The sequence below is a fragment of the Eschrichtius robustus genome, chromosome 13 (genome assembly GCF_028021215.1).
Source record: "Eschrichtius robustus isolate mEscRob2 chromosome 13, mEscRob2.pri, whole genome shotgun sequence".
Taxonomy (NCBI): domain Eukaryota; kingdom Metazoa; phylum Chordata; class Mammalia; order Artiodactyla; family Eschrichtiidae; genus Eschrichtius; species Eschrichtius robustus.
Window position 1 is genome coordinate 45,736,206 of NC_090836.1, and position 21,372 is coordinate 45,757,577.

At 41.1% G+C, this 21,372-nt stretch overlaps 1 protein-coding gene across 6 annotated transcripts in view; it reads right to left on the bottom strand.

Annotated features, from left to right (window-relative positions):
- Positions 1-302: 302 nt before the first annotated feature.
- Positions 303-21,372, bottom strand: part of CBX5 (chromobox 5) — a 37,018-nt gene continuing 15,948 nt past the window's right edge. For 3 of the 6 annotated variants that reach the window (XM_068559926.1, XM_068559924.1, XM_068559920.1), the window contains 4 exons: positions 18,444-18,622; positions 13,604-13,790; positions 10,458-10,558; positions 303-8,802 (listed from right to left, as the gene is read on the bottom strand). In XM_068559926.1, coding sequence (XP_068416027.1) covers positions 8,652-8,802; positions 10,458-10,558; positions 13,604-13,790; positions 18,444-18,580 — 576 coding nt within the window. In that variant the 5' untranslated portion in view covers positions 18,581-18,622 and the 3' untranslated portion in view covers positions 303-8,651. Of the gene's footprint in view, positions 8,803-10,457; positions 10,559-13,603; positions 13,791-18,443; positions 18,623-20,217; positions 20,319-20,389; positions 20,433-20,458; positions 20,549-21,372 lie in introns of those variants that run through there. The other 3 variants (XM_068559923.1, XM_068559921.1, XM_068559925.1) reach the window with 3 other exon arrangements.

A 21,372-nucleotide genomic window follows, 5' to 3' on the forward strand; every position in this document is an offset into this window, starting at 1 on the left:
TTAATGTTTATTCTCGGAGCCATTTCGAGGAGACACCAGCTCCAAGACCAGGAAGGCATACAGTCTGAAGGGGTTAAGGGAAGGAGCGGGGAACAGGATACACGTTCTCTTATTCCCTCAGGCTTGCGCCACCCTGTGGCTATCTGCACAAAGTCAGAGACCAACAATCCTTAGAAAAAAGCCCTTGTTCTCCAAGTCTCTCAGCTCTTTCACAAACACATGTGCAGCCACTGGATGACATTCGGGGCCCAAATTAACGAAGGAGTGTAAGACCCAGACTTTTGAAACCACCACTCAGGATCCGTATTTGAAAAGCAACCATTTATTAGAACCAATACAAGAGTATGAAAAGAGGGAAAAGAGGAGAGTGGAAGAGGGGGAGAGAACGAGGTCTGCATCAGATGTCAGTTGTGGAAACACATAAATTGCCTACTTTTAAACATTTACATTTAAAAGGCGAACATATATATATATATCACTTATCCTAAAAAAAAAAAAATCAAAAGCAGACATGTTTGGCTGAAATAAAACCAAGAAACACAACCAAAACTCCCCCACAAACCAAAAAGGTCCATAGAGAATTCAATTTCCCATTTTTCCATTCAGAAATCTGGCTACAAAGCGTCACTTGTTTTGCTACTCAGGATGGTACCGAGTGCTGAAGGAAACCCAGCCTCTGGAGTCTCTCAGATCCCATCCTGTGGGAAGGGGTGAGAAGGCCCGTGGCCGTGGGCAAATCAACTCCTGGCTACTTGGCAGGATGGCCGACTGTGCTCTCTCCATCCTCCAGGACTCCACAGAACCGCCTGGTGCCGCCAGCGCAGTGAACAGAGGGGCAGAGTCCGCTAAACACTGAGAACCAGAATGTGACCACAGCAAGGGGCCAGGACCTTGTGCTTTTTCAGGGGTTACACATCTAGGGCCAAGGAGAGGGAAAGGAGAAAGAGCCCTATTGGGAGGAGGAGCCAGCCGAGCCCCTAAACTGAGATGGAGAGCAAGGCTCTTGGGCCCACACCTGGGCAAATACAAAGTGTCCAAAGCTTTCCCAAACCAGAGGGAAAAAAGGTCAAAGTCAGGTTCAGGCAGTGGACACCGAGAAAGAGATGACAGATGCTGAATACAGTGAACTGGATGAAGCTTTCAGGAGCATCAATGCCCAATTCTGAGTGTTAAGCTTATCTCTAGAAAAACAATTTTCCAATGTGGCTCTTTTTTGGTGGGGGATGGAGGAAGTGGTTATGTTTATTGAACCAGCTGGTTCCTATGGGGAGGCAAAGGCTCGGGTACAGATACCACGAAGGGGTGAAGTGACCCAGCCGTCCTGGGATCAGTTCAGGGAGCAGCAAGCCAAGATATAAATCAAACCCACTGTGTGTGCTTTGCTCCTGAGACAACCCAAGTCTGTTCCAAGCCCACGGGGTATGGGACCTTAACTCCCAACCAGCAGAGAAAGCAACAGCATCCCTGATTCCCTAATGCAATGCTCTTGGGTCTCAAACAGCCTCTCTTTGTGGATGCAAGACATAAAATATACTAAGTGCCTTCCCCCGTAACATCCTAAGTCAAGTCTGGACTATTAAGACTTCAACATTCATGGAAACACTGTCAACATCTGAACTAGCAGCTTTGATGAGGGGTGGGGGGGCAGAGAATTTGCCAAGGTCACTAAGTAGTTCCAACCTTGGGACAGCTCAGTGAGGACAAAAGCCTATGGCAGGCCTAGACACCGGCTCAGGGCATCCTCCGTCGAGGACCCTCAAGTATTCTATCAGCTTTGATTTACAATGCCTCACAACACCCCTGTGAGGTAGGTCAGTATTATTACCCCCATTTGACAGATGGGGAACTGAGGCATTGAAAGGAGTGACTTGCCCAAGGTCAGCCATTATGAATCAGTTGAGGAGGTTGGCACCATAGTCAGCATCCACTCAATTCCTGTCCACTCCCCGGAGCATTTTACATCTTAGAGCGCACCTGGGAGCACAAGGAAGCCGGTAGCACACCTCACCCTGCAAACCAGATGAACTCAATCAACCCACAAGTATTAACTGATGGCCCATTATTTATCTAGCATAACGCAAGGAACCTTGGAGAAGAAACAAGCTGCTTCTGAAAGTCATGTGTTAATGGGTGTCTTGAAAATAAAATTACATTTTAAACATTAAGGGCATGAATTCTTTTGTAAAGAAATACTCACTTTACCCTAAGAGGTGAAGGACTAAGTCACACCAATTTCTCAAAGTTCTATACTGAGTAACCCAAATTCCTAAAATTCAGAGTGAAGCAAGACCACACTCAAGCAGAAAGCTAAGAACAACTCCCTCAGTGGTGGTCTGGGTAGTGCTCTGAGCTTCAAGGTTGGTGGGGAAAGGCCAGCAACTGCGGTGGCAGCAGCAACATTCTCTACAGGCTAAGCTAGGAACCCCAGCACCACCAAACACCCCCTGCTGCCACTCATCCCTCCCCACAATACCCAAGGCCAGCATCTTTCCACCCCTTCTGCCTCAGCTCAACCTCAGGAGTTGCAGTATCTTCAAAAACAGTTAAGGATATAGACAGTGACACTTACTTTTCCATTCAGGGAGAGGGTATAAAGTGATCTCTATAACTAGTCAGAAGACACTTGTAATATTCTTACCTCCTGCCAGAGGCATAAATCTTTAACAAAAGAAAGGCAAAAGAAAAAACATTTTCCCCCCTCCTTTGGATTTACACTGGATTCTGGTAGAAATCACTATGACCCTTACCCTAAAACTAAGGGGAAAAAAACTAAACCCACAGCCAGTCCTGGTTTAGAATCAAATACTAAAGCTCCTGGAAACTGCAAAACAGTGACTTGAGCCTTAAAAGGGCCGTGACATGATGAAACTCTATCTTCTAAGGTCTTCTGGAAGGATCTCCAGGCAGGAAGCCCCTCCTTTCCTCCATATCTACTTGCAGTAGCCAGAGCAACAGGACCCTACGTACCTCAGAAGCTCGAAGAATGACTTATCAACACACACAGTATAATGTTCACCAGGGATGCTCTAGTTCCAGGAAGGACCAACCATTCCAAGACCTAAATATAAACCTTTTTTCATTGATGGCTGATCACACTGGGTAAGACCAGGTGATGAGAAAGTTCAAGACTGATTAAAACAGCAGTGACAGTTCAGGTTCAGTCTGTGTTGGAATTTCTCAAAAAGCATGACAAACTGGCCACTGGGGCCTGAGTCAACTGAGGGTCACACCTGCCAATGCCAGGGGACATCGCCAAATTAAAAAAAAAGAAAAGAGAAAAAAAGGAGAGGAGAATGGCAAGAAGTTCATTGCATTCAATTTGGCCTAATTTCTTGATAATAGTTTCCTATTAGATTTTCTGATTAATACTGATGGCTCTTACCTAGGCAGTGATAATTAGGTTTTGATCTATTGTGACATTAATGATCACAATCAGTTGACTTTGAAATTGTTTTAATTAATGGCTCTTCCCCTGTCAGCTGCCTCCAGTGCAGGTTCTGTCCCTTCCCCCACCACCTTGTTTTAACTCCTTCTCTCACTGACCTCAGAGACAAATACAGCATTGGAGGGTCACTTTCTTCCCATGAACCAAGATTTTAAACTATCTTAAAATATTTCTCTGACAGAGGAGCAAAATGAGATGATGTTAGGTGAAATGCGGATCAGGATAAAAGGCAAGAAAACATGCTCTCAACGAATAGGAAACATTCCATCTTAGAAAACCACCACAGTCAAGCATGATGTTCAAGTGGCAACGACAAGCTGAAGTAACTCGAAAAAGACGAGATGAGGTAGTTTAAAATCCAAGAAATCCAGCGCAAGCAAAAAGAAACTAGAATTTTTATGAAGGTATCCAAAGAACCTTCACACTTTAGTAAGCTTTCAATTATCCAACTCTCAATTATGCAGGCAGAGAAAAGTAGCATTTTTCCTGTGGTCACATGGTCAGAACTAGGACATTTCTTAAGGTCAGACTGTTTCTTAACAGGGTTAGGCCTCACCCTGGACCTCCCTAGACTGATTAAATCCGAAACTCTGGGTCATGTGTATTTCTGGGAGAGGTTTCCACATAATTGACACAAGTCTCTGCTTAGAAATCACCATCTTGAGGTGTTAAATAAAACTACACTGCCCAGAATAGATGCCCAGGTGTTACGTGTCCCAAGCCTTTTTTTTTTTTTTTGCAAATCTTGTCATTGGAAAGTATGTCCCTGTTTTAGGCTTCAAGCCAGCCTCATGTTAATTCCTTCAAAAGGGATGAGAAACTGAAAAAAAAAGGTGTGAGCAACACTGATAAAATATCCACAAGGAATACATTTTACAGAACCCACAATAAAGTAACAACACGTAACTGGATCTGCAACATAGTTAATACTTTCCACAAGCAAGGATTAACTACCGTTAAATACTGTGGCAAAGAGCCTCAAATAGGCACTGAAGCCAGGGGTTCTCAACCTCCACTCACCTTTCTGTGGTAGTAGCATCTCTAACCAAACCTGTTATCTTTATTTTCTAGAATAAAACAGCCCCTTGTTGTGGTCCATCTGTGGCCAGTTAGTTCAATTCATCCAAGGTCATGTCTTTTCTACACACGAACCAGTTGTCACCCTCCTACTTTAGGGCCACAAACTATACCAACCAGTTAGTTGTCTCTGAGCTCAAATATAAAATGTGTGCCTATCTGTAGCATTTATTCCAATGAACTATTAATAGTTCATCCCACACCTGTATGAAAATTCTTTGAGGTCAGGGACTGCATCTTTTTGAACTTGGTATCCCCAGGGCCAAAAAATGTCCGTTGAATGAAATGCATGTTGATTTACACTAAGGTGGCTGGAATGTGGATGGCTCAATACAAATCCACCATGATTAGTTGGGGGTGGGGGGGTGGCAATTCTGAGCATGTGCTCTTGGGGGCAAGGCTGGTAACATCTCTATTTTCGAAAACGTAACTTTTATGATTAGTGGTAAAGCCAAAATGAAACTGAAATACACTGGGTCCAGACCTTTCCCCTCTCTGCCCTGACACAGATATGCTTGCTTGGTGGTCTAATTACAAAGGTACAGATCTCAACACTCTAAAAACCTAAACCAAAAGGATGGAGTCATGGGTGCAAAATGAGCTTTTCCTTTGACCTAATTTGTGAGAAACCATTTCCACATTTCAAATCTAATGATAGAACCCTTCCTGAAGTTCTCAGGTCACTGCAAGCTTATCTTAGGCCCTCAAATTTGAACCCTAAGGGCAAAAACAATCACTCCCCAGCACAAACACGGATCCCTCTGATCCCTCACTGTACCTTAGGTAAGTTGGGCTACACACAGATCAGACAAAACCACAAGATGAAAATCACAGGCACCTTCCCTGAGGCCAAAGGATTTGGCCTAAAGATAAGGAAATTGGATTGCGGGGAGGCTACAGCATAAGTACGAAGAGTTAAGTTAAGAAGAATCTAAAAATCTAAAACTGCAGGAACTACAGGAACAAGACCAACTTTTCTTCAACAAAAAAAAGTAGTACGGATATATGGCTGGGGGCCAGCCAAGGACCATATAGACTTTCGAGCACTAAGGAACACCACAGGTCCAAATGCTCCCTTGAGCAGATGAAAACTGGACTGCAGGAGGAAAAATGATATAGCTCTCTCCAGGTTAAAAATGGGTGCTTCCATCAGGGTTGACGTTCTCTAACAGCTGATCTTAATGTGAGGGGATCCGCCCAGCCCAGGGCTCAGAAAAGCAGCTATGCTGACCTTGGTAGACTCTGCTGGTCAAAGCTCTGCTACATTCTCAGGAAAGATAAATCCTTGAATGCTGATTACAAGAAAACATTCAGCATTAGAAAGATGTTTTGAAAGAGGACTTAACGTAGGAAAAATATACTTTGAGCACCTGAGACCTAGATGTTTAAGAGTGCTTAGCCCAGGGCCACTAACTCTTCTGAGAAGAGAAAGCCCCATGAATGCAGGTTTCTCTTTGAGGCTGCAATCCTCCAAGGGCCTGGACAGCTACTCAGCACTAACAAATGTCAAAGGAACAGGCAGGCATCCGTCTCCTTTCTGCTGAGGGCTGAGATCAGTATTGGCCTCTGGCTCCCTCCGTTCCTCCAGAAGTAGCAGTGGGTAGGCAGGGAGAGAACAAGTTGTTTGGGCAGCACTCAGTACAAGACCACGATTCAGTAAACTGTGGACAGAAAAAGATGAATGGAGCGAAGACTGAAGTATTAAAGGGGTGATGAGTAGTAGATGGTACTGGGGTTTTTTTTGTTAAAAGAAATCAGATTTTGATGAATGCCTTGCGTATTACCTATAACCCTGGCAACCATGTGTCCCACGTTTCTCAAGACCAATCTTAGTACCAAATACTTCGGTCGTGTTCTTTGTCCACAGGCTGGATTTGGGCTCTAAAAATATGGTCACTGTACTTTGCTTACATACCCACTGCTCCTGGGAGACACACACTGGCTACATGGATAAGCTGTCATTTTCTCCACCTGCAAACTTAGAGACCCAGATCACTTCCTCAGTGGCTCTGGCCTACTTCTGTCCTATTCTAGTATACCCTAATGGATATCCTTAGTTACTTGTATGAAAAATCTCTTTTCTGACTATCCTTTCTTTCAGATGCCCATCAGATTAAGTACTAACAACTGTCAACTATCCAGCACTTGATCTAGGCCTTTAATTCCTTCAGAGAGTTAAGGAAGATGGAGATAAAACCCCTACCCACTTGAGTATGGGTTATGAGTTCTCACCCAATCACATTACCATTCAGAAGGATTTTCCTGGATGGCTGAAACCAAAAGCTTCATTGTTCCAGTCTGTCATGTCACCGCAGCAACAGCTGTCTTCTCAACCGTGCAGTACAATTTTTGACATAATTTATACAACCACACAGAATTCAATCAGCAGCTGAGCAGGGAAGCAATGTTAACAAATGCTATGAATGGGTATATGATTTGCATATTATTCGGCTCATCTGTGGACTGGAGCAATCTCTCCATTCCCCTTGTTACTCTGAATAATCTAGAAATGGTTGAATGCTCCTGGCCAGACAGCTATATGTTTTAAAAATCAAAAGCAACCACAAAAACCTCAATGGCTGGTGAACTCTAGAGTTAAGGCTATTTCAAGCATTTATTCTTATCTCCTCAGCTTTGGGCTGGGACAAGGATGCTCAAAACCCTGTTATTTCCTTACTTTTAGTCTTGATTCTCTAGCTCCCTTCAACTACAAGAAAAAAAGGGTAACGAGAAGTAGGGCGTTTCTTGGGGAACAAAGGCAGAGAATATAATCAGAAAAATAATCTCTCAATATAATGGTAAAGCAGGAAGAAGCCAAAAGGGAAGTATTTTGCTGAGTAGGGAGAGGTCGTGTCAACATGCTACTGCCGGGGCCCGTCACTCTCTGAGGTTGATAGTCTTCCATGGAAATGCATTAAAAAAAAAAAAGATACAACTAAGAGTTTGAGGGTGGAGAAAGGGAAGAGCATTAATACTTTGGGGACTCTTGGTGGCAAATCCAGGAGTCATCAAAGCAGGAAATTTATGATTATAAACACTATGAATATTTAAAATTGATACTGTGGCCAATGGCTCCCCTCTAAGAATTCCCCACTGAAAATAATGGCATGGAGGGAAACTTGGGTCCACTGAGAAGTGAGGGTCAGGTTTGAAGCCTCTTTGGTAACAGGAATGCTTTGGGAGGCCACAAAAGTTGGCAGGGCTGGAGGGTGCCCAGCACCTTGGCACAAGCAAGCACCAGGCAGTCACTCACACCTACATAAATAGATAATCCAAATGGGAGGGATGGAAGGAAATAATACATATATACCATATGTGATAATAAAGACAATTGTATCCTACCCCGTCATCCTCATGTACTAATAGCTACAAATCTCCACAGTCAATAATCTTGTCATTTTATGACAGACTACACCAACTTGCAGGAGCAGAACCAGGGATTGCTAAGAAACAAGGCCAAAAGTCCTGGGGCTAAAAGGAGTGCCTTGCCAAATCTGAATGTAAAATTTCAAGCCCTCCAAAGGATGGAGCTATTCTGGGAGGATGGGTGAGGACGAACAACAGAGGGTGGCCCAGAAGACCACACGAGGAACCCTGTATTCTCCTGGGTAGAGCTGAATGAGGTTGGGAAAGCCCCAACAGGTAGGCAGTTGCTATTGGCTTTTTAAAAAGCCAATCTTTTCCAACCCAACATCTCAAAACAAAGCCTAGCTGGTCATCAACATGTTCTAAGAGCCAAAGAAAGAAACCAAAATTCAGCATCATTATAACAAAATCCCCCACTAAAAAGCGACCAACCCTGAAAAGATCAAGACTCTAAGGTGATTAAAAAGTTAAAACTCATCTTGAGGTCACAGGGGAGCAGAAGGAAGAGAGCAGGGCAAAGGAAAAAATGGTGAGAATTACACACAGTATGTAAATGCCTGGTCTTCACAGAGAGACACTTATCATGAATCAGACCATCAGTTATGTTACAAGAGAACCAATACCAACATTTCTCCTGTGGAGCACAGTGATAAGCACATTTTCTATGGATGTGTTTAGGATAGAAGGGGGTGGGTAGAGGGAGAGGAGGCAGGGAGGTGAATGTATTATGTACAAAGAGAAATGTCAGAGACCACCCCCTCCTTTAGCTCTTTGCTGTTTCTTTCTCTTTGTTTTCCGCATCCTCAGGATATGCATGCCACGTCAGTCTCTCTTCATAAAATGCTATCACAATTTGTGGACATTTAACATTAGCTTCTTTTGCAAGAACCAGGTCTGCTTCATCTGTGTCTTTCCTGGAGAGAAAGAATATGAGACTTAGAACAAGAGGAAGAGCGAGAGTCTGTCCAAACATAGATTTATGTTATTAAATTATGATTTAGCTGACTTGATTTCCTCTCCATCTTGATTTCAAAGGGAAAAGGATCCTAACAGTTCCACACTTTCAAGGAGAAATTTAAGTAAATGAATCAAATTGTTAGTAAATATCATTTAACCACTACATCAGAAAGAAACAGAAGTCTGCAGCTAGAATAGATCGAAAACAGCAGGCTTAATCAAAAGGCTGAAAATTAAACTACTATATACATTCTGCTCCCATAATTTTTATTTGTGTGTATGAGCATGTGAGTGCACACACAATCAAACCTACATTCAGCCCTATTGATTATGCATAAATTGCTCAATCCAGTTTCTGGATCATCTGGATCATGAAAAGGTCCTAACCCTCCTCATCTTGTGGCCTTTTTAAACACTCATCCTTTTGGTCAGAACTGTGGATTGGAATAATAAGAAAACAGAAATTTAAGTCATCAATGAATGTAAAATCTAGTCACTAAAATGAAATGTAGGAATTAGCTGCAAATTTCAAGTACCCAAGTTACACACGCTCTACTATCCAGTATAACAAAAAAATCTAGCAAGTTCCTTAACTAACCAGGATTCCAAATCAAGAAAAAAAAAATTTTTAATTAAAATTCCACTGAGATGTGAGCAAAGACAACTAACTCCTTCTCTAGAAAACGGGAGATGTTGAATTCATAGAGGTGAGCATTATGGATGAGAAGAGAAGGGGGAAAACACACAGCTTAGAGCAGCTACCCAAATTTGGACTGTGGTCGAAAAAGCTAGTTAATATGTGAATGTAAATCATAAGTCCCATATATGGCTGAGTGAGAAAAGCAGTCAATACAGCTCCTTACTTCAGAGTATAGTGATTCTGCAAATATAGACTTCTGGGTAATTTACCAGCAAAATTTCGATCAGATAAAATATTAAACCTCTTGACTATACAACTTTTAATGTAATTAGCTTACTTTGTGGCACTGTAGCATGAACCCTCTATTTAGAGACCAAACTTAAATCACAAGCCCAGAACACTTGGAAACAGAGAGGTAGTGAGGGCCACACCATAAATCACTTCGTCTTTAAGAAACCAAATTGAAGGTTAGTAACCGCACTTTCCTTTAAGAGCCATTCCCTCTACCGGATGAAATAACTTGTGCTTTGGCTAGTGTTATTCCTAATGCTTTTTGTTAACATTATTTTTCTCTTTTAGACATTATTCAGTGGTCTTTGTCTTCAGCGATGGCAGAAAGCCTCACTCAACTCCTATTCCTTGGCCACAGGCTCATGGTGTGACGGTAAATGATTCAGAACTGTGTAAATAAACGGTTAGGTCACGTTTATATGCTTCCTACCTCAATTCTACCATCCTCTGGTATGTGGGCTAATATAATTTGGCTTAATACCAAAGCTTTACAATGTCTTAAATCCATTCTGAACCATAATTCCCATTTAATACTGACAGTTGGTATCAGTTAACAATTTAGATCAGTGACGATCAAAATTCTTAGTTGGGGAATACTCAGTCTTCCCTCCCTATCTTCCATACGAATGCAAGCCACTGGCAAAGAAACACAATCGCAGAGTGAGGCCCAATCTCTCTCACCATTTCATTAGGAACATTAAATCGCCACAGGAATCTGTTGCCCCAATGATCTTTTCTGGTTCCAATCCTCTCTCAAAGCCCCGAGCGATATCATTGCTCTGCTATAAATAGAAGATGAAGAAAGGTTACAGCTTGGAGATAAGAGTAAAAAACCTCCCCATTTCTCAGCTCAACAAAGCACAACCTAAGTTAATATCACCGGATACCATTTTTGTCACCCAATTCATAAAGTTCTTAGAACTTAAGTACAATACTGGGTCAGCCAGTGACAATAATGCTAAGAGATATTTTTGCAGGAAGATGCAGTTGTCCTTCAAGTATTCCTTCAAAGGATTAGGAGTGGTCCTTAAAACTTCGTAATATCCCTTAAAATATTCTGGAGTCATCATCTAGGAACTTCTCTAATCCCCTAATCTAATCTCCTTGATATGATAAATGGACTACCCCTAAACTGTTGCTTCTGAGATGATAAACAAGCCCACCTGAACTAAATCCTTTTTCATTTTATAAACTTCAAATATACCACCTCTCAATCTTTATTTTCTAGACTTTTAGTTCACCTAACACTGACCAATATTTTTAATACTTCTTTTCACATAGTCATCTATATTTATGAAAGAAAAGAGATAAGAATGATTCAAGGCACTACCATAAAATAGCAAATTTCTTTCAGCGCTCACATACTGTAATACCCACACACTTGGGGAAGAGGCCCTGATCTGTGCCTATCCCCTCCTGATGGGGATAGGTCGTTAGCTTTAGAGGGCAGAACTGGACAGTGATTTAAAACAAACTGATAATTCCGTAGGGGATTATTCAAACTTGGTCAAACTGCAATCTAGATAAGGAGCATAGGGTCTGATTCAGGTGTGATGGCACTGGTGAGAGCAAAATGGTGAAATTTTATACAAACCAGGTAATTTTAAAAACCTCATTATGGAGGCTAATGCCACTTATCTAGTGGCAACACAAAAAAAGATTTCAGAAGGACTGCCCAAGTGAACTAAACCACTGTCTGATTTTCATGATAAAATCTCTTTGATCTGACATTCACCTTGCTTTCTTCTGAGAAATACATTCAGCGTCCAGGTGGTCCCCAAAGATACCAGAACCCCCACTGGGAAGGAAATTCCATGCATGAATCAGGGGACATACAGACTCAAAAGCATAGCCTCTTTTGGGGGGGTGCTTAAAGGGAGGAGGTTCCCAGATGTGCACACAGCTGCTCACAGCTGGAATGCTGGTGCACAAACTAAGTCGTAAATCATAGCTGGCGGCTGAAAACAGTTTGCCACATAGGGAGGGAAGGGAAGAAAATTGTTCACGCTGCTGAAAAGGAGCCGAGGTGAGGAAAATGCTAAAATCATTACACAGGCAGTAATCTTAAATCAGGCATAATGCCGACTAACAAATTTCTTCTGCAGTGGTCTAAAGAAAGAAACGAAATCCCCTCCTGCACCTTTAAGATATACAATCACCTATCTTCCCAGCTGCCTACCTGACAGCCGCCAGCACTGCTGAGAATGCTGTCGGGGCCCCAGATGAACATTACAATGTAAGGGACACGTGGGGTGGTTCTGAAGGTCAGCAGCATCAGAACCTGGCCTAGGAACAAAACTCTCTGCACTGGCCAGCGTCTCAAAGCCAGGTCGCTCCTTTTGAAAAGGACAGAAGCCTGAGGTTGAGGCAATACACACTATATGTCACAAATAGCTACAGAAGTCTTATGCTGTGTTGTTTTTTGGTCTTTTTACTTAGCTAGAAAATGAATCAAATGACAAGAGCCAGAATACAAAGGGCTAAAAAAAAAAAGGAAAAAAGAAAGAAACAAGTCTTAGCGCCTTAGAGAAGGGAAGGCATTCTCAAATTATTTACCAGTAGACTGTATCACAATGATATATACACCTCACCAGAATAGGGTAGTTTAAAAAATAAGATTGTAAAACGTAAAATTAACTAGGGAAACAAATAAGGAGACAAACAAAAACCTAGAGTCCACTTTCACTGGCAGCCTCCAATCTTTCACTCTTATTTCGATTCTTTTTGGAAAGCTGGTCTCCCATTTTCTTTCCTCAGGAGACCAGGAATCACTTGTGTTAAGTCTCTAGAAAATACTGATGCCTAGGTCCGACCCACAGAAATCTGAATTTAATTGGTCTGGGGTGCATCTTGGGCACTGGAGGTTTTTGAAGCAACCCCCCAGTCCCCTGCCATGATCCTAATGTGCAGCAAGGGCTGAGAACTGATGCTCTGGAAAGATGGGTATCCAAGGAGAATGAAGATAAATAAGGATGCTTATGGCAGTGATGCTAGAAGATTCAGAAGCAGACTTACGCTTTTATTTTATTAAACTTTAAGGGTACAGTACATCCTTCACTACAAAAGGCTTCACAACCTTGAAATAAATGAAAGGAGTGGAAGCTGAGGGGTGGGGTATGTGTATATGTGTGCCCAGATGGAAAAGATATATATGAAAAAAGGAGAGAGGCAATAACTGCTTATGGCTAGTTACTTGAGAGCTAAAATTCAGAAGAATTAAGGCAACTGAATCAAACCAAAATTTCATAAACACATTTTTCCAAACTGAACAATAAGAAGATTCAAAAGGAAGATGAAAATTAATTTATTTAGAGTATATAAAAATATAATAGGATCAAAAGAGAATATACATGCCACTGAACTGTTCACTTTAAAATGGTTAATTGTATTTTATGTGTATTTCACCTTAATTTAAAAGAAGAAAGACTATAAAGGGTTGAAATTAAGTGCTACCTTTGGAACAAAAGAAAAGTGAAGCTTTTAAAAAGCTCCTTTATATCCTTAAAAAATTCACCAAAGACTCTCCCTCTCTAAGATAATTAGCTACTTATTCATGGATAAGGCACAGAGTGGCTGAATGTTTTACGGGATTTATTTTTGCCACCCTAACGCAATTCAGCGAACACATATTACGTTTCTCACTCATCCAGGAGGGGGCGCTGTGGTCGATCAACATGTCTTCCTGGAAGCTCTTTTGTTCAACAATTTACTTTGCAGGCCATCCTTAGAACAGAAATAACCAAAATAATGCCCTTGTTTTGGGAGGAGGGGTATTGGGGGAGGCAGAATAATAGTTTGCGGGGGGAAAAAGGAGAAATAAAGCTTACCTCTCTCTTTTTTTTGGATTTGATATCATCAGCACTGTTTGAGAAATTGGATTTCCTCTTGTTACCTTCTGACTTCTCCCTGGGTTTGTTATTTTCACCCTCCTTCATCTTCTTATACTTTTTCATAAACTCAGAAATTAGCTCAGGGCAATCCAAGTTTTTCTCAGGTTCCCAAGTATTGTGCTCCCTGGGCAAGAAGAATGGAGAAAAAAGGAAAGAAATGAGGGGGGCGGGGAGGAGCGGGAATCCAATGCCTTTATTTTAAAGACAAGTAGGCAAAAAGGAAAGAAACCCTATGCTTAAAGGAGATAACAAATTTGATCCTAGGAATCTAACCAAGAGAAAAAATATATCCACAAAAAAAACTTGCACACAATTACTTATAGCAGCAGTTTAACAGCCAAAGACAGAAAACAATTCAAATGTCTATCAATTGGTGAATAGATAAACAAAATGTGGTATATCCATACAATGGAATACTATTTAGCAACACAAAGGAACACAATATTAATATATGCTACAACATGGAAGAACCTCAAGAACATGCTAAGTGGGCTTCCCTGGTGGCGCAGTGGTTAGGAATATGCCTGCCAATGCAGGGGGGACACAGGTTCGAGCCCTGGTCTGGGAAGATCCCACATACCGTGGAGCAACTAAGCCCGTGTGCCACAACTACTGAGCCTGCGCTCTAGAGCCTGTGAGCCACAACTACTGAGCCCGCGTGCCACAACTACTGAAGCCCACACGCCTAGAGCCCGTGCTCCGCAACAAGAGAAGCCACTGCAATGAGAGGCCTGCGCACTGCAAGGAAGTGTAATCCCCCCCCACTGCAACTAGAGAAAGCCCACCCGTAGCAACGAAGACCCAATGCAGCCAAAAATAAATAAATTTATATATATATGTATAAAAAAAGAACATGCTAAGTGAAAGAAAACATATGCAAAAGACTATACATTGTCTGATTCCATTTACATGAAACCTCTAGGAAAAAGACAAATTTAAAAACAGAAAGCAGATCAGGGGTTCCCTGTGGCTAGGGCTTGGGATTAAATACAAATATTTAGGTTCAAGGGAATTCTGGGAGGTTACAGAAATGTTCTAAAACTGGAGCATGCTGATGGTTGCATACTCTGTAAATTTACTAAAAATCACTGAATTTTATACTCTCAATAAATAAATCCTATGGTATGTAACTTATACCTCAATAAAGCCGTTAAAACACTCAAATATAAGTTCTGCTTTGTAAGTGGCAAAATAACGTGATTTCATACATATAATCATCTATGCAAATGCTGAAGAGAAGACAATCTAATTCTAAATGCACTCCAGTTTATACTAACTTAAATATGTTACTTATATTTTGAAGAAATGCCAACAAGTTATTGGAAGATTAAAATAATTAGAAAAGAGGCAGTAAGGGCTTAAATCATTAGAATATAGACAAACCATAAAAAGGAAAAGACTCAAAACTGGAATTCGGAGTGCATTAATTCAACGCTCTGGATTCAACTTATGGATACTAGGTAGTCAAAATACATTTGTATATTAATAAGCAAAAACAATCCAAATTAAAAAATTGTGTCTAATTAAACTTGGATCAAGGGAGTCCTACTATGAGGAAAACAAATAGTTGGTATTCACAAAGCTGTTCTCTGTATCCCCAGCATGGGTTTTAGAAAACCAAACCACCAACTACCATCCGCAGTTTATGGAATCAAAGCAAGAAATGTCTCTACACGGGAAAAACTAGACCAGGCATCCTCTTCACTCCTAGCCAGTGGCAGAGGTTCTTTTGGTTATATAGTAAGAATTAGGTACATTAAGATGTATCTGTAAATATATCATAGCAGTTTCTATAATCCCTTCATCGACTGAGGAAACATTTTTTACATTTATGCACCATTCATTTTAGATCCTTTATTGTTTTTGTTTTTTGAATAAGGTATCTTTAAATTGGAATGGTTTGAACACATGCCATAATGACTCAACTAAGTAGCACAATGATGGGAAGATCTGAGATATTTACTCTAGACTTCAACTTTCTGCAAAAAGAGCTTAAGAATGAAACAAAATTTATTTCTAAATCATTTGAGCCAAAACCGGAAAAGCCTCTCCCTCATAGCTCTTCTTTCAGCAAAAAAACAAAAAAAACAAAAAAAATTTCCTCATACAATAACTTTCTCCTAAATCCACAGAATATATATGTAAGTTTACTATCCCAGGAGAAATTAAGGCACGAAAATCAAGAGACGTGCCAACACTGTAGCATAATAAGCAAGCAGATGCAGAGGTAGGAGAGAATCTCTGTTGCTAGCAAGGAAAGCCAGTCTTCTAATGAGATTATTTATCCCTTTTCCTACCATATTGGTATTGTTATTTCTACATCAATCAATTTTCACCCAAAAGATAGCACGGTATAATTTATAAAGAATCTGGGTTTTAGCGCCAAAGAAATCTGATGCTGGGTCCTTGTTTCAGCACATACCAGTGCTGTTATCTTTGGCAAACAACTAATTTCCTCATATGTAAACTGAAAATACCTCTAAAGGCTGTTATGAGAATTAAAGAGAGAGAACACATGAGGTAGAATATGACCACTGCCTAGTAAACAGTAGGTACTTAGTTGTAGACAATGCTGAAGGGGCACAATCTGTTCCGGTCTTTAATAATAAACTCTGGATATTTCTGACAAAGTAAGGACAAATGTTTAATCTGGGACTTCCTTGGTGGTCCAGTGGTAAAGAATCCGCCTTCCAATGCAGGGACGCGTGTTTGATCCGTGGTTGGGGAACTAAGATCCCGCATGCTGCGGGGCAACCAAGCCCGTGCGCCACAACTACTGAGCTCGCACGCCTCAACGAGAGAGCCCGCGTGCCACAAACTACAGAGCCCACATGCTCTGGAGCCCGCGCACCACAGCTAGAGAGAAGCCCACGCAGCCCAATGAAAGACCCGCGTGCCACAACTAAGACCCGACGCAGCCAAAAAAAATAAGTAAATACTAAAAAAAAAAGGTTTAATCCATCTACCCTAAACCTTTTCTTTCCCTCTTTTATGTATGTAAGGTACCAGTAGCTCAATTATATAGTCTTGAAATTCTTCAAATTGCCCAACAATTTCCAGTGGTGATTCAATGGGCCAAATAAATACCCTCAAAGTCTTTAGGTGTATTTTAATTCCTTTCTCATGGTGCTCTAGGTCTCTCAAATTCATAGCTCACATCTCTAGAAGATGTTGTGATACCACTACTCTTTAGAAATATGGAGGGCACATTCCGATTGCTGTGCTACCCACATTTAGTGCTGTGTGTGTGTGTGCTACAGATGCTAAGCATCGTGCAGTGCATAAACTGCCCCACCTAAAACACCAACAGTGCTCCACATGAGAAACTTGATTCCCATAGTAACATAACCTTAAATATATTCTGAAGGCTCCTGATCATAACTTTGTCCAAAGGTACTGGCAAAACATTCAATCTTTTATTATATTTAAGTCTCACACTTCAAAGTTGTGATGTTCAGTATGGTTAACTACTAGCCACATGTGGCTAATGAGCATTTGAAATGTGGCTACTGTGAACTGAGACGTGCTACAAAAGGTAAAATATACATCAGATTTTGAATTCTTAAGCATGAAAAAATAATGTAAAATTTTATCAATAATTTTTGTATTAATTAATTTTGAAATAGCGTTTTGATGTAGTGTGCTTAATAAAATATATTATTAACATTAATTCCACTTTTCCTTAATGTAGCCACCATAAAATTTGAAATTACATATGTGGCTTGCATTACATTTTTATTGGACAGCACCACTCTAAGGAGCCTAAACCAGTTCCTAAAAGCTCACTGGAGTTCAGAGAAACCCATTCTTTGTTATCAGGCATCCTGGGAAGAGAATTAATGAGAAATTGAGGCAAAATGCCTAATGATCACACAGCTTCATGTATTTCACTTTTCAAGCTACCTCTCCTATGCTTGTGTGTCTAGTTCTACTTATTCCAAAGGAAAGAATAACCTACTTTAGCACTTCAACATAAAGTCAGTTACTGCCTAATTCTGAATAGTCAACACTTCAGTACCATTCTTAAAGCTCATTGACATAAAAATTTATAATAATAAAAGATAAATTGAGAGATAAAGGGATAGATTATATTAAAATGTTAACTGTAGAAACTAGGTGGTGTGTATCTGAGTGTTCACTCCATTTCTTTTGCCTCAGCTGTATGTATATTTGAAATTTTTAAAAATAAATATTGGGGGAAAAATGTGGTCTCAGATTTAAGTCTCTCATTAAGATGAGTGTTTCATCCTAGGACAATCTTGAGGTCCAAGGATCATTATCGAAAGCTATGGGCTATGGGATCAACTACGACTTCTTCTGCTTAAATGTATGTGTTTTCGCTTAGTTACATCCAAAAGAATAGTAACAGTAGCAGTTTATACTTACACTGAGCTTATGTGTCAGGCTCTACACATCTCCCCAATGTCTCTATGATATATACTATTTCTTATCCCTATTTTATTGAGGAAGAAAAAAGATTAAGGAACTTCACCAAGGTCACCCAGCTCATATCATAAGTGGTAGAGCAAGAATCTGGACCCAGGCAATCTGGCCCCCAGTCTATGCTCCTAACCAGTTCATTATACTGCCTCTCAAAAGCATTCTCATTAGAACATCAGCTCCAAGAAGGGGGAGATTTTGCTTAGTTTATTGCTGTGTCTTCTGACTCTTAGAAAGGAGTGCAGGTGGTGAAAGAAAAAGATGGTGATGGTTCACAGGGAAATGTCTGTGTCTGTCTACCTGCGCAGAGTCCCAAAGCCTGAGAGAAGGCACTTACTCGGAAAAGCCTTTCCACTTCAGTAGATATTCCACTTGCCCCTTAACCACACGCCTGTCTAGCACCTTCTCCACGACATACTCCTCCTCATCCTCTGAAGAAGAACTGTCAGCTGTCCGCTTGGTTTTCTTTCCCATGTCTCACGCTGTTCCACCTGAAAGACTAAGGCCACCGGGTTCCTGCAAATGGGAAGGACAAAAATGGTCAGAATCCACGTGAGCAGTTAAAACTCTGTCTCTTCTTGATGGGATGCAGGGGGTATAACACGAAGTTGCCATGTACCTTTTTCTTGTGTCTTAAAGCATCCTACAGATGAATGAGTCCTAAGAGTTTAATCAAAAATGGGCAGATCCCCACTTTCTCAATTACAACTTTCTCTTCAGCTAACAAGATCAAAATTATTAGGTGGCACAATTATCTAACTCCTCTAATTTCAGATTCCATAAGACAAGTAATGTATGGGATTTTACTCCTAGCTAATTCTGTAACTGTTTACAAGTCATAAACTCAAAGACAAGTATGGAAAATCTTCACTTAAAAGAACCGTGATAGAATTAACACATTTCCCTCCAAAGTTAATAAGGTTTTTTATAAAAATGGAAAAAAAAAAAAAGAAAATAAGAAAAGCCACCAAAATCTAACTTTCCTCTGCTCTGAGCATCCTGAACAGTCTCTTAGCAGCACAAAAAAAGTCCTGCTCAGGCACCTTTCACCACATTTTCAGTGACTCAGTACATTTCCCTTAAACAAACTGAGCTTGTCCCTTCTGAGCATCCATCAGCTCACAAAAGCAAGGCTGACATCTCAAACACATTAAGCTTCCCCTTTCATTTGGGGATGGGAGGGAGGCAGGAAGGAGAAAAAGATTTTTTAGTCCTAAAAATCAAAATTAGTCATTGAGTTGTTCAATAATTCTTAAGGCTCAACTAATCCAATTATTAAGGAGGTACCTCTCCTCTTAACTGGAGTTGACTTTGGGCCAAAGGAAGAGGAGGAGGAAAAAGAAGTCTGGTCCCAGACTCACATCAACATGAAGCCTCAAAACACAGAGGAACCATTCATAGGCCCAAGGAAAGCTGAAGCAAAGCAACACAAATGGAAATTGAGTTAAGCTCAGAAATATGCACAACCAGGGGTACTCAACAGAGAATCTAGTTTTTTAAATTCCCACGTTGTTGTTACCATAATCATTTTTAAGAATTCTTCCTTAACCATGTTAAATGGCGCCTAGAGTCTGGATTACAGAGTAGCAGGAACTGTTTTCTTAGCTGAACTCTTATTTTTATTTTGCTGTAACCTTTAAAGCTTTTTTTCAGCACTAAAAATATTTCCATCCGGATCAGAAGACCACCCCAGCAATAGGGAAGGTCACTACTGATCTCCGAATTTTGTTCGAGTAGCATAAAAAGTTGCATTTATCAATTTACTTCAAATTAGCAAATTTTAGGGAATTATTCCCAGAATATACAGTTGGAAACCATACCTCCAGAACTTACTAGCAATAGGTCTGCCCACCCAAAAAACCGTACCCATTACTGCCTCGTAATAAAACTATGTCTTCATTAACATACTTTATTTGGAAGACGGGGTGGGAGGATGGGGTAATGTAGGTGAGGGGTTTCAAAATAATTTTTCCATGAATTCAGGGGACAGCCCTAAGCTTCAAGAAAAAAAATCTTATTTGATTTATTTAAAATAAAAGCAGCCTCCAACCTCACCAGAGACAGGAAATGTCATATTCCAGGGAGAGTAACCCACCCCCGCCCCCACTCACCTTGGAATTTCCGGGAGCTGAGCAGCTTAGGTCAGCGCGCCAGGGTTAAAACCAGCCCCGGGTTAGATGCATGCAGTGAAGCATTGTGGCTATGGCCTCCCCTGCCTCACAAGGAAAAACAAGGATTTACATATGTGCTCTTCAGTTTGAGGGAGGAAAGAGGAAAATCTACCTTTACACCTTCATGCAGAAGAGGAGCCCCAGAGGCAGCAGATGAATGGGGGTTCCCTCCTTTACCTACCGGATCGCCCCAGTTCTTTCTTTCCCTCTGGGCTAACAGAAGGGGCCTCCCCTCCCAGGTCTGGGGCTTGGCGGGCTGGCAGCTCCCCCGCCCCCACCCAGCTGCCTAGGCGCCACTGCGCAGCTGTCCCAGTCCGTTGCCATGGCAACTGGCAGCCGTACTAGACTGAGGGAGCGGGGGGAGAGGCAAACGGAAAAGTTAAAAGGCTTAACTTTTCTTTTCAGTGAAGACTGGGTGGAGAAGTTGGAAGGTACCTCCCTTGGCCTCAAGGCTAAGGCATTCAGAGCTCCAGGGAATTGGCGCTTGGATTTTCAACCCAAAACTTGTGCTTATTCCTCTAAGAGCACTGGGAATTAATCAATAGCATTTTAAGATATAACAGGATTATAGCTCAACTGGGGGGGGGGTGCGGGGGGCGGGGAAAGGCTAGCTCCTTCTACAAGAAGATCAGTACAAACTACCCACCCCCTAATCCAGCCCACCAGAAGCACTTTAGACAAGGCCTTTTCTACCATCTGTCACTGAACAGTTAATTAAGATTGCTGGGGTGGGGGTGGGGTGCAGGGACTAATCGGAGAGGGGCAAGGGAAGGATTTCAAAGATGCTATACAACTTTCCCTTTGGGGGGAATCACCGGATACAGAAACAGAATGTAGCGACTTGAAGCACTACCAAAGAACCTTTCAGCTGAAATTATAGATAGAAAAAAATTTAATTCTTAAGTAGTTTTAAAAAAGAGAAGGGAGGGAGCAGTCCAGTCACAACCATTACTATTAAAACCACTTCTCATTAGTTGTTCTTGTAATGTTATAAAACAAATTTTTAAATAATTACCCACCTGGAACATTAATTATACGGTATAGTAATTTAAAACTTTGTATATTAAGAATCCCTAATACTTGAGAAAAGGAAGA